Source organism: Pocillopora verrucosa, chromosome 6, assembly GCF_036669915.1.
Source record: "Pocillopora verrucosa isolate sample1 chromosome 6, ASM3666991v2, whole genome shotgun sequence".
Taxonomy (NCBI): domain Eukaryota; kingdom Metazoa; phylum Cnidaria; class Anthozoa; order Scleractinia; family Pocilloporidae; genus Pocillopora; species Pocillopora verrucosa.
Window position 1 is genome coordinate 25,804,184 of NC_089317.1, and position 16,354 is coordinate 25,820,537.

The window sequence follows — 16,354 nt, forward strand, 5'->3', positions numbered from 1 at the left end:
TTCAGCCTAGGTGTGATTAAAACCTAGATAATTTTTTGCTTTCCTATAGGTAAAGCCATCAACATAACATGGACAGTGAAAAACGTTGGAGTGGGCGTAACTGCCCATGGTGCATGGTATGATAGAGTTTACCTGTCTAAGGATGACAAAAGAGGTTAGAGTCTTCCTTAAATCCTATCTACACGTACTTATTTTGAGGGTACTCTTCAACAAGAGACAGAAATGAAATATCTGTATCATTTAGCCTGTGCTTTGCAATGATTTTAACCTCTTAAAAATGAAAATTTCAAGACTGTAAAATCAAAGTAACTCTGTAATTCCTCTTTTTCTGTTCAGACTGGTCTGACTGGATCCTTGGCACATTTTACCATCATGGAACACTGTCTGTTGGTGCAAGCTATAAGCGGAAACAGCCCATTACTCTGCCCAACGCAATCTATGGCAATTTTTCGATTTTGATAGTAACGGACGTTTACAATCATGTCTTTGAGCACAACAATGAGGGTGACAATCTTAAAGTGCAGGTAATTGGCCAACCAAATCGAGTGATTAGGAACGTTCTCTCATGACTTCTATAGCCTATCCTACGTGCCACACATCAGATATGAAATAAATCATACTAGACCTCAGGAAAGGCTAATCCCATAGATGTTGTCCAATTGGGTGTGATTTTTTATCTTCGAGAAAGTGTATTAACGTGTTTGTCTTTACAACTCCAAATTGATCATAGAATAAGAAGGCAAATGAAATTCATTTCATTAAAAATTCTGATCAGAAAAAGAGAATTCGAAACCAAATAGTACTGGAATTAGTGCCCCAATAGCATCTGGGAGGAATGAGTTCAAGCTCGATCGAAGTTAGTATTTTTTTAGTTTCTAAATTTGAGATTTAGAAAGGATGATTCTCAGGTAAGATTAACTAACAAATTACATAAAACTTACATCTTGCGTTATTTTGCAGGCGATGCGAATACACTTAAACCCTCCCCCAGATCTGGTTGTTACTTCCATCACGACACTGGAAAATTACTACACAGGAGATGTAATGGAAGTTCATTTTAACGTTTCGAACAAAGGCCTTGGGGAACCATTTTACTACTGGTGGAGAGATCGTGTGGTGAGTGGGAAGCTATCGGTGGAATCATAAGGGTTCCTTTACCTCTTCGAATTTTTCATCACATCAGTGCCGTGAGCAATTGCCTCGTGATCTTTGCTCCTTGGATGGAATCCATGAATACTCTTAGTCCACGAACACCAAACTTTAGTCGTTCCCATGACTCCTCCAGGCAGCATGGAGTTTCATGATTAGTTGGGCCTATGAGTTATTGACTTTCGAAAAACACAAGTTATCTATAACCAAAGAGAAGTTCCCGGTTCAAACATTAGATGGAATGAAATATATTGTAATGTCAAAAACTAAATCTATCAAAGAAAAATGAAAAATAAAATTCTGTTGAAAGGGCTCCCTAGGATGAATAAGCTCCCCCTTCCCCCCTTTAAAGTAAATCACCAGGCATGTAGAAACCCTTTGTGGTTTCATTGAGAGCGTTGCCTGTTCCCAAATCTGAAATCTTTCATCGGGTATTACACAGGTGGACTATCGTTCTCTGAATTATTGCTTACAAAAGTTCGAACGACAGATCAACAAGATTATATATATCTGTGGGTATGTTGACGTACACAAATAGATAGATCATTTAAATCCTATTTTGCTTTCATTTTCACAGACTATCACAAATATTGCATCATTAAGAAATGAAGTTCTTGGAGTCACCCGATTTTCAGGGCTGTTTCCGCCCTCCTCGTGGTACGTTAGAACTGTGAATCAATTCATACCTTCTAGTTGGGAAACTGGGCAATACAACATCACTGTATTCACGGATTATGAAGATGACGTTTTTGAATTCATCTTTAACCATAATAACGAGAAAACTGTCCAGGTGAATGTCACTCGCAGGCTACCCGACCTGACCGTTACGCATGTCAACGCTTCTGTAACCGCTGACGACGTCCAAGCCTACTTGAATGTCTCTTTTACGGTTGAAAACGTTGGAAAGGGAATAACAACCGAGGCACCGTGGTTCGACTCACTCTACATCTCGCCGCATGCTCATTTTTCGCAAAGCAATACAATATGGTTGGGAGATTTCCCTCACAGAGTCAACCTGGGATCTGGTAAACAATACAGCATCGATACAGGACCCATACGCATAAACAGGGATCTTTTTGGTCAGCGGTTTATATTCGTTAAAACTAATACGTATGGTTCAGTCACAGAAAATGACCTAAAGAGCAACATCAGATCCTCTGGAAATGTGACATTTCCACAAGTTCTGCCTAATCTCGTTGTGGCAAACTTTACTTTGTTGTCCCGTAAGGAAGTCCTGTTGAGTGATTCTGAAGTTTCGTTGAAATGGACTGTTGAAAACAATGGAACAGGAAGCACACTGAAGAAATCCTGGCAAGACGCGGTTTACCTGTCAAAATCTCCAACCGTACAAAATAACTCAACAAAACTCGCTGACGCCTTCTTCAGACAAGCTATAAGTCCTGGTCAAAGTTACACCAAGGTTTCATTTACGAAGTTACCATCTGATATATCTGGAACTTATTATTTTGTTTTGAAAGTCAATGAAGACGGCTCAATAGTTGAAAAAGGTTCGCAGATGAACAACTTAGCTTGGATTCGTGCAGAAATTTTACCTAAACCACTGCCAGACTTAGCCGTTGTAGATACATCTTTTGTTTTTGAAGAAAAGCGTCGTTTCCTGACGGTGTATTGGTCAGTGGCAAACTTTGGAAGCTCGATGCGCGAGCCTTTGACTTGGGTGGACAGCGTTACAATCTCTTCCTCAAAAGGCGTCATCGATGGCAAAGATGCTCGTGTTATGGCGTCTGAAACCGTTACTGCTAAACTAGATGAACAGCAAGAGTACCAGCTTTCCGCTGCTCTACAGATTAGCGACAATATAATAGGAAAGTTTTACCTACATGTGGTCACAAACTCCAAGAAGACCCTCTCTGAAGTCTCTGGAACCTCAAATAATATCGGTGTTTCAAGGAACCCTCTCAATCTTCCGCCTCCCCCGGCTCCCAGATTAATCTTGACTATTATTTCAAGTTTACCGTCTCAGATTACACTTGGAGTTCCTTTCTCCATCAAGTTTCAGGTAAAGAACGTGGGAGTTGCTGCAACGAAGAAAACATCATGGACAGATGCGCTTTACGCTTATGACAGAAAGGATGCAAATCGAACAGAGATCATAGAGAAAGGAACGAAATTAAAGGATATTCCCCACATAGGAGCCTTGAAAGCTAAATCGTTTTATGAAAAAACTATCAACGTTTCAATTCCACATGGATTTCGTTCATCGGCTTTCATTCATGGCTTTGCTGACATCCACAGTCCTTTTACACCGCGGCCAGACACTGTTGAACCTATCAATAATACGCAACCTAACGTTACACATCCTAATGTCACCCAGCCTAATGTCACGCTACCAACGGTGACACCAACTGTTCTGACGCCCATAGTTATAACAGAAGGATTGTTACCAGATCTGCAAGGCTCACTGGGAGACTCAAAGGTGCAAACGCGTGGCGGTCAGCCATTAAATGTCACTTTCAACGTCACAAACACCGGGGAATCACCTGTATGGGGTGCGTGGTATAATGCGCTGTATCTCAGCCAGGACGTGCTGATCGACCCATTTGATCGGAAACTTGCCACTGTTAGAGCAACCAATCTCGCCGTGAACGACACCGTGTCCTTAAGCGCTGAGGTCTTCATTCCCTTTGACACTCTTGATTTGGATTACTACCTGTTACTGTCAGTGGACAGCAAAAGCGCCATCTGGGAGAGTGATGAACAGAACAACGATGCTTACCGGCTGATAAAAATAAACAAGACATTCAGTAGTGACTTGGCGGTACTGTCTGTTTCCTCGTCTGGTGGAGAATTCTCTTATGGCCAAGGTAAGAACTATTTAAAACATTACACCCCTAAGTGGAAAAGCTAAATGCTGCCATCTCTTTTTGCAAGACCATTAAAAAATAAAGAAAACAATGATTTCATCACTCCGTGCGTGGGCTGTACGTACGACGTATTATGCGCTTACCCAATGAGTGACAGCAAATAATATCTCGGCAAAACTGATTAATCAATTTATGTGATCATTCTTAGAAAATCGAAAAAAATATTATTTACTCAATTCTGATAACGACTTCCGCCAAGGTGTAGAAACGTTAGTCAGTAGCACCGAGAAAATTCCTTCTGTGGACCACTCTCACCTGAACGATCAGACTAAACTATCAAATGTTACTCTTGGGTTTAAACCCTTTACTGAATCGTATCCTGTGATAAACTTGAGCGAGCCAACTTTATAATCAGTCCCAGCCATGTTTCTATCTATTCATCTATTTTTCCATTCCCCCAAAGTGCTGATCATGATGATTACTTTAATAACCAAGGCAAAATTACCAACATTTCTTTCAGATGTCACAGTAAACTGGAGGATAAGGAACAATGGAAGTCAACGCACCGAAGGATATAAATGTGATACTGTTTACTTATCAGAAGACGATAAATGGCAGATAGAAGACGTTAGATTAGGCCATCCAATCTGTTCATATGTCATCCTGGAACCCTACAATAGAGGTTCAAACCGAGACACGTCATACTCCACAACAAGTGGGCTGCCGCTGACAGCTCTGGGCGCATATCGCGGCCTCGTGAAAACCCGAAGTAACATTCTAGATCAAAACCTCCAAAATAACATTGCTGTTGGGTCAAAAAATATAAATGTTACTTTTCCAATTCTTCCTCTCGACGGCTGCGTGGATGTCACTTTAAAGCCAGACGAACAATCTTCTTTTCTCATAGACAATGTCCCAGATAAAAAGACTCTCATTGTTTCTATAAATAGCAGTAATGATGATGCATTCCATGACCTCTACGTCAGACACTCTAAACCGGCAAATGCTTACCAATATGATGGTGGATCAAGGCTTGCCCTGTCAGCCGACCAAGAGGTGGTCATTCCCGAAACAATCTTTGGAAAATACTACGTTCTGATGACCCGCCGACAAGATACGTCCGTCTCTGGGCCAATTACCAAGCCATCACGATTGTGTTCGCACATTGCAAAATTTGAAATCACTCGGGTATTCCCAAATCAAGTGGCTCCAATGGGAAACGCCACGTTGCGCTTAGAGGGAGCCTTGTTTGGACAAAATCTGGAAGCTTTTCTCGTAAATCCATCGTCTGAAGATAACTTTGTCGAAGCAGTAAAGGTGTATCGAATGAGCTCAATTGAAGTATATGCGACCTTCATCACAGGAAACCTAACCATTGGTACCACATTCCATGTGAAACTTGTCAACATTGAGTCAAAAGAAGAAGCCACATTGCCTGGTTCTTTGGTCATAACAAGTAGCGAAGCTGGACGATTAGAAACGTATGCAGATTTTCCAGAAGCTCTGCTTGTGGATTCATCAGGCGTGATAACGGTCACCTATGAAAATGTTGGAGACACTGACATTGTTAGCCCTGTGTTGGCTGTTCGTGTTATCGGTGGCCAAGCTCAACTCCGCCCTGTTCAAAAAGCGTTATCATCCGGCCAGTTCTCTTCCACTGTGGTGTTTTTAGCCCAACCCTTTCAAGGTCCAGGCGGTATTTTGCCTCCAAAGGCTCATGGGGAAATGGTATTTGATTTCGAGTCTCGTGCAGGCGGTGTGACACAAAGCACATTCAGTCTTCAAAGGTTAGATGAAAACGACAAGCCTCATCCTTATCTGAACAGCAGTGAAGATCTGAAACCAGAGTTTCTAAGCAGCGAACTGTGGGCTCCAGTTTGGGAGAATTTTCTAATTGCTGTTGGGAAGACAGCCGCTTCATTCCAACACAGGATGTCAGCGGTCAGTACCTTACTCAGCAAGTCTGGAAGAAGAGTCAACTTGGTGGATGATCTTATTCAGTTCCAACTTGATATTGCAAACGGAAAACTGACGGGTGAGAGATCATCTTTTTCTTCGAAAAAAAATACTTCAGAGAAAAGAACAAGTCTGGATAAACATTTACTTGTTTGTGGCTTGTAAATTTGAGCTTGCTAACTTTTTAAATCATTCTCAGCCAATTATTCAAATACTGTACGTTTGAGTGTAGAAATTGCACATTTCAAATTTTGCATAAATGTTTTCTGTATTTTTTTTAAAGGCGATCCGTTGTTAACCGAAGATGACATAACGGGTCAGACCGCTGTAGATTTGGCCTTGCCTTTGTTGCTACAAAGAATCTACAGTCCGCTGATATCAAAACGAAGACAAAAGGGCGCTTTTGGTGCTGGTTGGATTGCCCCTTGGTGGTAAGAAAACCACAGTTGCTGTTTATAAACGTGTTAATGATAACTCTAACTATGATGAAAACGATGACGATGATAGGAAGGAGTCTTTTAAGAGGAGGCAACTAATAAGTGGAGGTGGTATTTAGTAGGGCCGAGTCTTTCAGCATATCATATGAAAACTTCAAAATACACTAACGAGCTATAACCATGAGTTATGCTGATATCATGCCCAGAGGTTGTTTGTGGTTGTTGTCTTATTTTGAATTGTCTTTATCGGCTCTTCTCTTTCTTCATTAGGATTTTAATTTATTTTATCCTTTGACTTTATAAGGGAGACTGCGATCACACAAATTACACCTGAAACTATTAAAATTGTGCAATTACGCGAAGAGCTGGTGTTTAAAGTTGTCACAGCTGGGCTGTACAGGTCGTTTGATGGAAAGGAGATCACTATCAACAACACAGGTGAGAATCATTTGCGGTTTGAATTCGTATCATCGTTTTCTATTTATTTTTACAGTTACAACCACCCACAAAACGTTGGGATTCACAGTATGTTTTTTTTGCCCTAAATTACGATAAGATGAACATTCAGAGATCATGACTCACCGAAAAGTGTCGAAAAAAGGAGGAGGAATTGAGACGGGAAGCTGAGTTAGAACGCGTGCTGACGTGGTCCTCATGTCTTCATGGACATGTAGACATTAGTCTCTTTCCATGCAACCAAAATTTTCAAGATTTCCGGTCTGAAATGGAATGGAACGGAGAAGTTCCGAGATAAGCTTTCGAAAATTTAGGAATACCTTTTCAGTGTGCCCTCTTGGATGGAATTTCCGGAATTATCGAAACGTGTGCGTTCCATTCGCGACAGATCTCTGTTTTTGTCTTCCTGCCGAACCTGAGCTCGCGTGGATGGATGGGAAAACAGGAATGGTGGGCGAAGTACCCCCAGCACCGCAGCAGCACCATAGTTCCTTTAGAAATTTTCCCCTTTGAAAATTATCATATTTGCCATGGCACGTTAGGAAGATTTACTTATTTGCCTCGCCACCTTTTCGTTGGTGCAAGCAAAAGACCTCTTTCTTTCGACATATACCATAAAAAAAACTGTTGATATTTCTATTTATACACAATCTAGCTGACACGATAAAATTATCCACTCTTCTTTTCTACTTAGACGTTCGCTTCACCGACTCCAGCACCTCAACTGTGTTCATCTTTGATTCTGTCATGAATCACCTGAAGGAGATTCAGAGAGGTAATGAGACGATCACCGTCGAATATTCACAAAACAGATCCTCGACTTTCACTCATTCGTCCGGAGGAAAAATCTCTGTGAAATACAACGACAAAGGATTTGTACGAGAGGCTGAATATGAAGATGGATCGAATAAAAAACAGAGATGGTAAGAATGTTTTTCCTTCCCTTGTCAAACCTTCGAGAATGTGAATTACCACGGAGGCTACGTGGTCCCGGGTCCAGGCCCTCCACCCTGCTACCCACTGGATTTGTTCTCAGTTGCCCCCACTTAAACTCTTTGGCTACGCTTTGTATACAGCCAACTGGGCTACCTCTATCCAGTTGGGATGTTTTATACTCTATGTTTGTATGAAGTTTTTGCGTCCAGTCTGTTCGTATTGGCCCTGAAAGCACTGTTGATGGAGAAGTCAGTTAAGGATGTAGACTTTCATTTGTACATTACGCTTTGAAATATTTAAAAATTGAACGTCTTGTCTTATTTTACCCGCAGTTTCTACACATACAGTTGGGATACCGGGTCTCTTTTGTCGGTCACAGTTGGTGAACAAATCACTCGTTACACGTACAACGTCCACGGCGATCTTACAGGTATTGTTTACCCTACTTCATCCACTGTCAAGTACTCGTGGAACCAGTATGGACTCCTGAGTAACATAACAGGTTTTAACAAGAAAAACAAGCTAATCTATGGAACACATTTCTCGTACGACTGGAATGGAAAGGTGATCGTGACCAGACTTCCACAAGGAGACTCAGCTGAGCTTTTATTTAACGAGAAAGCAAAGATGATGGACATACAGGGTGCTGGTCTTGGCGATGTACGTTTTGAAAGTGTCAGAAATGATGACGAGGTTGTTAAAACTGTGAAGCAAGGAGACCAGGTAAAGGATTTATTTAACGCTCGTTTGAGTCGCTAAAATTATTAAAAGAACTGGTAATAAGGCTTGCAGAAGATTTAACGACATTTTATTGCGGCTAGGCAAGGGGGAAAAACGTGCCGTTTTGACCAACTAGCCTTTGGTCTCAGAGGATAGGTACTCACCGTAAAAAAGGACAAGAAAATTTCTGCTTCTTTATCATGCGACGGGCTCTGATTAGACGCTGACCTCGTGAAAACGCTGAAATTACTGAAATTACCATCCATCGGGATTTACTACCTTTCGTCCACGGCGTTAACACCATACTGACACCAACATGTTCGAGCCGTTTGTTCTAAGAATATGCTATCAATTTTTCAGATTGTGTTGACAAGGAAGTACAACGTGAAGACAAATATAATGACAGTTATTGACGGAAACGGCCATGATACAGAATTCCTCCTGCGGCAAAACGGGGACGTCTTGAACACAACGGATCCAGGAAGTCTCGTTTATCAGAATATTTACGATAAAAAGGACAACTTGATCAAATTCATATACCCGGATGGTAAAACCGAACTATCAGACTATGACGATAGAGGGAGACTGGTGAAGTTTACTGGTAGAGCTGGAAAGGAAGTCAAGTTTGAATACGATGAAAATAACCAACTTGTAAGTTTGAGCTGACTGTCAGACAATGATAAGTAGTGTTTTCTTTATAAGCCACTTGACTATGTCTAGAGCCTGCTCGTGAATTAAGCAATATTAAGTTCACGGCGAAAATATTCAGTAGGCTCGATAAGTAGAAAAAACCCACTTGATAAACACAAATCGGACTGTTTGTGGCCTTTGCTCAAGTAGAACACATAAAAGCCGCACTTGTGGCCATCATACATGAACTACCTAACGAGAATATGTACTTCAGTAGTGATTTTAACGTATTATTTTGACTTAATTTAGACTGCAGTAAGCTTTCAGTTTTTTCAGAGAAAACATCGTTTGGCTATCTGTGATCATAAGTAGGCTTGTCCTAATTGTGCCTGGCAACATTTGAGGAACTTTCAGCGTTTGGAGCAACTTTTTGCGGTTCTAACAACCTCGAGCAATTTTTACTTTTCTAATCAATTTTAGTTGAGATGAAGATAGGTTTGGAGCACATATCAAGCACGAAAAAGTCAACGATTTCATATAAAACTTCAATTCATGCGAATTTTATGAATGTTCATCAACTTTCTGAACACATAACCTTTCACTTGACAGTGTCTCGCAGGCCTACTACGATCCTCATTTAAGATTATAGCAGATTATCGGCTTAGATGACTTTCAGCAAGACGTCAAGTGAACCATGTTTTTTGTTCCGTTAAACTTTAAAGTATTCTTAAATTTCGCCCATATTTGCGAGTAACTCTTAAAGCCAAGTTTATTTGTAATTTGTAATTATTGTGAAGACCGAATAATAAAGCTTTTAACTAACGCTTATGTAAAAATCTCAACAAATTTAGGTATAGCAGCTTTTAAAATTTAGGTAGCAACTTTTTGGAGTTTTGGCAACTTTTTAGCATTCCAGTTAGCAACTTTCCAGCGTTTTACTAGCTCAACAGGACAAGGCCAATGGTAAGGGAAGTATACCTTTTTCCCCCAAGGTCTGGGCTCGTTTAAAAAACATATGTTGGGGTATGCCAGAGGGAATGTGTTAATTTTTCTGTTGATACCTTTTATCTGTTTATGCAGGTTAAAAAAGATGTCGATGATCTTAGCTCTTCGTATTTCTTACATGATAGCGATGGTAATATCGTCCAAGCGATTAATGGTATCGGTACAATCAATATTGCCTATGACGGTGAAAACAGACCAACCAGTGTCACTTATCCAAACCGTCAGATTATCATTTACAAATACAATGAATTCCAACGTCGCGTGGGGCTAAAAGTCTCCGGGTTAAACCTGGTTTACAAGTATGACCAGCTTAACCGGTTATCGGAAGTAGTGCGCGTAGACTCGGGTACGGCCGACGTTTTGCTGAAATTGGAATACAACTCCCAAGGGATGTTATCTAAACGTGTCCTTGGAAACGGAGCTTCTTCCGAGTACGTGTTAGATCCAGTTAACTCCAAACTGTCGCGTGTGGTAAATTACTTTCCAAATGGCAGCATTTCTTCGTACTTTGAGTACAATTATGACAAGCAAGGACGAATCATTCAGGAAAACACAACATCAGGAATCTGGCATTACAAATACGATGCAGCATCGCAGCTCATAGAGGCAAATATCCACACGGTAAAACTGTTCGTTACACCTACGATAAACGGAAAAATCGAGTGCAGGTTTCAGAAGAGCCTGGTAACAAGACTTTATATTTTGTCAATGAAGTTAACCAGTACACTTCGGCGGGAAATTACGAAATCAAGTATGACGCTGATGGAAATATGGTAGAAAAGACAAACAGAGATCTACGGAAAGACAGCGTCAAATTCAAGTTTAGCACTGAAAATAAATTGCTACAAGCTGAAACCCCAAACAGAAGGTGAGAAACTTGACCAAAATAGAAGACAACTTGTTACCTTCGTTAAATAATAACCCACTCAAACGGCACTTGTAAACGTTATTCAAGGGTTTACCTAAGGAGGGTGAAAAGTCCTCGAGTGTATACCCCCTCTTCCTTCACACCCCCTCCCCCCTAAACAACAGCAATAAATTGGATTGTCTCCAAATGCCAGTAAAATGCGACTCATTGTTTTTCGAAAGTAATCATTACAAAACTTTCCTTCCAGCAAGTGAACAGCCGTTATTGAAATTTCTTCCCACCCGATTCCAAAAGACTTTAAAAAAATCCGACTTACTGTTTTTGTTACTGCAGGTGTAACTATGTGTATGACGGCTTTGGAAACTTGTACAAGAAAACGTGCGGTCAAAATGAAGTGCAATACCTAATTGATCCTTTTGGGAATCCAGGAGCTGATATTGTTGGCCAGGTGGAAAATTTTCATGACATTGTACTAGTCACGACGTTTAGCTGAATATTTGGAGTTAACAATTGGCTTGTGGCAAATTTAGAATTACGTCTTAAAATTTTCAGCCATTGAGTCCGTCACAAAGAGATGACTTAAAGTGGACTGATAAAATCTGAGAATAAACCTTTGCAAGGATGAAGGAGAGAGATTGTAAATGACGAACATGCTTCGGAAAGGCCAGTTTTATTCTGTAGTGGCCAATTTGGTGGAAGATCAGGATATCAAAGCAAAGCACCTGATTGGCTTGTTTTCTTCGCATTCGTAGCATTTCCTTTGTGTTTTCTCTGTCCAAAGTTTTCTGAATTTCACAATGAATTAACTTTTTTTTTTGGCAGATTACCGGTGTAAATGTGACATATTTTATTCACTGCCAAGATCTTGGATTAGTTGCTTTGATGGACACGAATGGAGATTTATATTATTACGAGTTCGACGCGCAGGGGTAAGACTTAAAAGCTAATATTATTTGTACCGTCTTTTGGACTGGTTTCTATTTGCAACACTCCAAAAGGGATCGATCAGTACAAGGAGGCAGTTAAACCTTCTCATCTTCCTTGTTTTAAGCCCCAGTGAACTGGTTGACAATTCATTTGTGGCGGCCGCGGCCAACCAGGCTACGGCACAAGTGAAGTGAAGTTTTGTTGTCAAACTCAGGAACACGTGTTGTTCCCGAGAGTATTAATCATCTACCACCTTAGTATTATAATCCTTAAAATCCTGAGAGTGACCAGCATCTAATTTCTCTTTACAGTTATATCGCTGAGTCATTCATTAAGATCATGAGAATAAAGGAAATGATCACCAACCTAAGAAGCTTTGATTGTTCAACAAATTCTCCTTAACAGTATCAAAAGAAATGCACAGAAGAGAGTATGGAGAAGATAGAAACTAACGGTTCAGGGATAAAAGATTCATTATCATTAGGAAGACTGAATCTGCTTCTGTACTGATGCTTGCTATCCTGAAAATGAAAAAGACCTGTCAAGTATATTACTGACAAAGGGAAGCACTACACTATGAATTACCATTGTATTGTGACACGTCAACTCCCCTTTGCAGGTCTGTCGTAGGAGTACTGGGTCCCAAAGGTGATCTAGTTAATCGGTACAGTTATGACCCGTATGGTAGGATGTTAGCAGCCTCTGAAGAGTTGCCCCAGGACTTCACGTTCATTGGTCAATGGGGAGTGACCGCTGATCGCGAACTAAGAAATTTCTACTGGATGCGGTTCAGGCACTATGATGCACAGCTCGGACGATTTCTTAGCTTCGACCCACTTGGTATGGATTTCTCAGCGAAACTGTATGTGTTTATTAAATGAAAACATTAAAGCTAAGTAATACAAGCGGAGAATTTGACGATGCATTTTAAATTACTTTGTTAGAGATGTCAGAGAACCAGACTTGAAGGTCTTTTCTATCATTTCAAGGCTAAGAATGCTGAAAAAATTTGATTACACATTGCCATTTTATTCTGTTTTTCATTTCAGGTTTTTCAGGAAAAAGTATTAATCTATACCTCGTACGCAGCCAACAATCCTATAATGCTGAAAGATCCTAGAGGAAAATTTTTTCCCTTTGCCATTATAGCCAGTGGAGCCGTGGGGGCGATTGTAGGTGCAACGTCAAATGTTGCTGCTTATTGTGCTTCTCAGAAGATGCTAGGGCAGGAGGTAACTCCTTGGAGGTAAGTGAACAGATTCAATCAAAATCTTCAGGCTTGTAATGGAAACACCATGATATCGTTTTCCAAATATACCGTTTACAGCCCGCATAAGCTGCGTTGGGAGCAAAGAAAGTTAACGCGACACCAATAAAAAAAATTAAGGACGAAAAGTGAGCTACAACATCGTGAACGGTTATAACCTATTGGTACAACCGCGAGGACTCTGAGTGGGTCTGTTTGAAAATACTTAAAATCAGCTGGATTTTACAAGTGCGTAAAAGATCGATTTCAATCGAGTACTCAAGATTGCTTTGTTTCAGTTTGATGTACTTCGCTCTGTTATTGGTTCAGAAAACTCCCGCCCCTCTCTTAACCAATCGAATGCAAAAGTAAAATTAATCACGACTCGGTCGCCCGCGTTTTCCCGCGTTAAATGGTCGGTTTCACTTTGAGTTCTCATTGGCACTTCAAGATTATTTTCTCTCTTCTGATTAGCTGATTTCTTTGGTTTTAATTAACTGAAGAGCACCGTAATGGCCAGACTATTGTTAATAATGCTGGATGAATTGAACTACAGCTCTAATGTTTGCAATCTTTCGGGGTCGTGTCAAGTGCCTTAGGAGGGCTCGTCTCTGGATACGTTAAAAAAGGAAGTAAGTGCTATACTTTAAAAGAAAACGAAAGTATAGATTGTTGCTTTCTTCATCATTCTATTTCCTACATAAGTGGTATGTGACCCATGAGCTCTAGCTCTAGTTAACGTTAACAATGTTAATAATAACAATTTCTGTATAAATTTAATTACCTTTACGCAGAAGTCGCAGTTGGGTTTGCTATTGGCTTTGGAAGCTCAGCACTTCAGCAAGGAATTGATAAAGGTTTCCGGAATGTAAATTGGCGACAGGCCCTAGAGGGCGGTGTAAGTAGTGCGATCGCGTCGGCCTACCACCCCTCAAGAGAAAAAAATGGAGAACAGGTAGATGCACTCATGATTTTACTGTCCACCCCAGATATTGCTGTGGAGAAATTGTTTCGAAACTTTCCACATAAGCTTTAATGAGTTCTGATCGCTTCAGGACCGCTTTTTATTTTCTGTTGATGTCTGATAATGTTGTATTAAAGACTCGTCAATCGCCCTAGATGCAGGAGCCCGAGGAAATAAATTTTTGTTTTGGTGTACGCTGTTTTGATAGACGTAGCCATGATTTTATTTTTACCTAGATATGCAGAGTTCTCCAAATCTGAGCTAACTCTATCAAAAACGAGTCTCCTGTAAAGACAGGGCGAGCCGACAATTGAAAATTAATGAACTTATTTTCACACTATCCTATGCTACTGCCCTGAAACGTTGTCCCTTTCGGACTGAACTTTCCCGTTTCGTACACTGCAGGAAATTCTTCGGGGAATTGCCCTTCGTTGTTCAGCTCATTGAAGTGCTTATAATGTTGATATGACTGAGGCATCCTAGCCTTGAACATTTTGAAAACAAATTATCCGTGAGGATTGTATGTTGATATGACAAATTTGTTACATAGAAGTAAAAACCCTCCACATGTTAATGCTACTTTTCTTTTGAAGGGAATGCCCCAGTGGACGATTACCTAGACGAGATATTAGATAAGACTGCCAAGAATCTGATTATTCCACCACTGGGAAAAGACATTGTCGTTAAGATAATCATCTGGGTTCAGTCCTGGGATCCGGTGAGATGATTGATTAGCAAATATTGTCTTTTCTAGTCACAATTTTAGATACTTAAGTTTCCTTTATTGCCGCAATAACACGTGCGCATAGTGTCCCTATGGGTCGTGTTATGACGTCCTCCACAAACTATTTGCGGAGGTAGCACCCGTCCGCACCCAGACGATCAAACTACATCATTACATGTTACCCCCGGGTTCCAACCATTTACTGTATCAAGATCTTTATAATATAACCACGCGTATCCTAGATGTTGTCTTTAAAGACTTTCGCTGTTACCGCTCATGTAAAGACTTACCCAGGCAAAGCTCTGTTTGAATGACTAAGGAGTTATGATAAAGAATGTTTTGATTTCGCCAGATCGCACACTAGAGAAAACGATGCGTCCTCATTGTATGCATGCAGTGTGATACATGTATGCAATCGTTTCCTTTCATTCTGTCATCTTTTTCAGTAGCCTAACTCAAAGTTAATTTCCAAGTCCTCACCGCAACTTTATGGACATTTCCTAATGAAAAAAAATTGATTGTGTTTTAATTTACCCTTGATTTGTCACAGAATGACATGATTGGTCCTCCCGGATATGGAGACGCTCGCTTTATTTCATTAAAGACTCCTCTGAACTACAAGATCAGGTTTGAGAATGATGCCATGCCACCGCGCCTGCGCAGAACGTGATTATCCTGCACACTTTGGATCAAGACCTGGACATTCGCACATTTAGAATTACAGGGTTTGGGTTTGGCAACTTTACTAAAAGGCTAAGCAAGTCGGTAGCCTCCATTCAGGTAAGGAAACCAACCAAGTGTATTGAGCTTAGTAAAAGTCCTATCTTACTTTAGAGCTCCAATCTTTAGTCACAATAGCTGTTGGAAATTCTCTACGATAAGTTTATCTAAGGGAAAATCATGAGACATTATTTTCTCGTGGTCAATCCTCACCAATTAAACCCCCCCCTCCCTCTCCCTACCTCGCCTCAGCCCCCATTCCGCCAAGAGTGGTCAATCGCGCAGAGGGGCCATAGGTCTAACCCCTTTAAGAAGCAATCTGGAATCCCCTTCTATTGACCATGCCATAGACACATGCCTAGGATCAGTAACTAAATAGATATCCAACCATTACTTAGATGAGTTAGATTTTTCTAGCGTTCCCTTACAAACATTTTTTGACACACTTGAAACGTATACATTACGAAAATAACATCACTTATAATCGATAATGTTAATATCAACATATGTATAAATGAATTGATTTTGTGTTTGTTTTTTGATTATCTGCCAGGAAACAATCAATTTTGTATCAGAGCAAAAAACCTTTATGTAAGAGTAGTGGCTGGCATAAATGTACTTACCCGTGAGGCACCACTGGGAGTTTCAAAGCCTTGATTCCTCTCACAGGTAGCTGGTTGTTCACAATCACAAAAGGATCTAACTACTTGCCTCTGATGATTAAACATGACCATGATTTATGCCAAATGAAAATTTCGCTTCGGTATTTCTCTTCACGGAATGAGACGAAA

At 40.5% G+C, this 16,354-nt stretch overlaps 1 protein-coding gene and 1 pseudogene across 1 annotated transcript in view; both read left to right on the plus strand.

The window, feature by feature from the left end:
• LOC131776135 (uncharacterized) overlaps positions 1–13,142 on the plus strand; it is a 25,218-nt gene extending 12,076 nt beyond the window's left edge. Inside the window, 16 exon segments of the mRNA XM_066168122.1 lie at positions 50–154; positions 337–524; positions 961–1,116; positions 1,727–3,974; positions 4,495–6,009; positions 6,214–6,361; positions 6,672–6,805; positions 7,518–7,746; positions 8,092–8,482; positions 8,840–9,130; positions 10,190–10,724; positions 10,727–10,982; positions 11,316–11,430; positions 11,805–11,911; positions 12,529–12,749; positions 12,959–13,142. Coding sequence (XP_066024219.1) covers positions 50–154; positions 337–524; positions 961–1,116; positions 1,727–3,974; positions 4,495–6,009; positions 6,214–6,361; positions 6,672–6,805; positions 7,518–7,746; positions 8,092–8,482; positions 8,840–9,130; positions 10,190–10,724; positions 10,727–10,982; positions 11,316–11,430; positions 11,805–11,911; positions 12,529–12,749; positions 12,959–13,029 — 6,710 coding nt within the window. The 3' untranslated portion in view covers positions 13,030–13,142.
• LOC136281974 (uncharacterized) lies at positions 13,127–16,233 on the plus strand (annotated as a pseudogene).
• Positions 16,234–16,354: the final 121 nt, after the last annotated feature.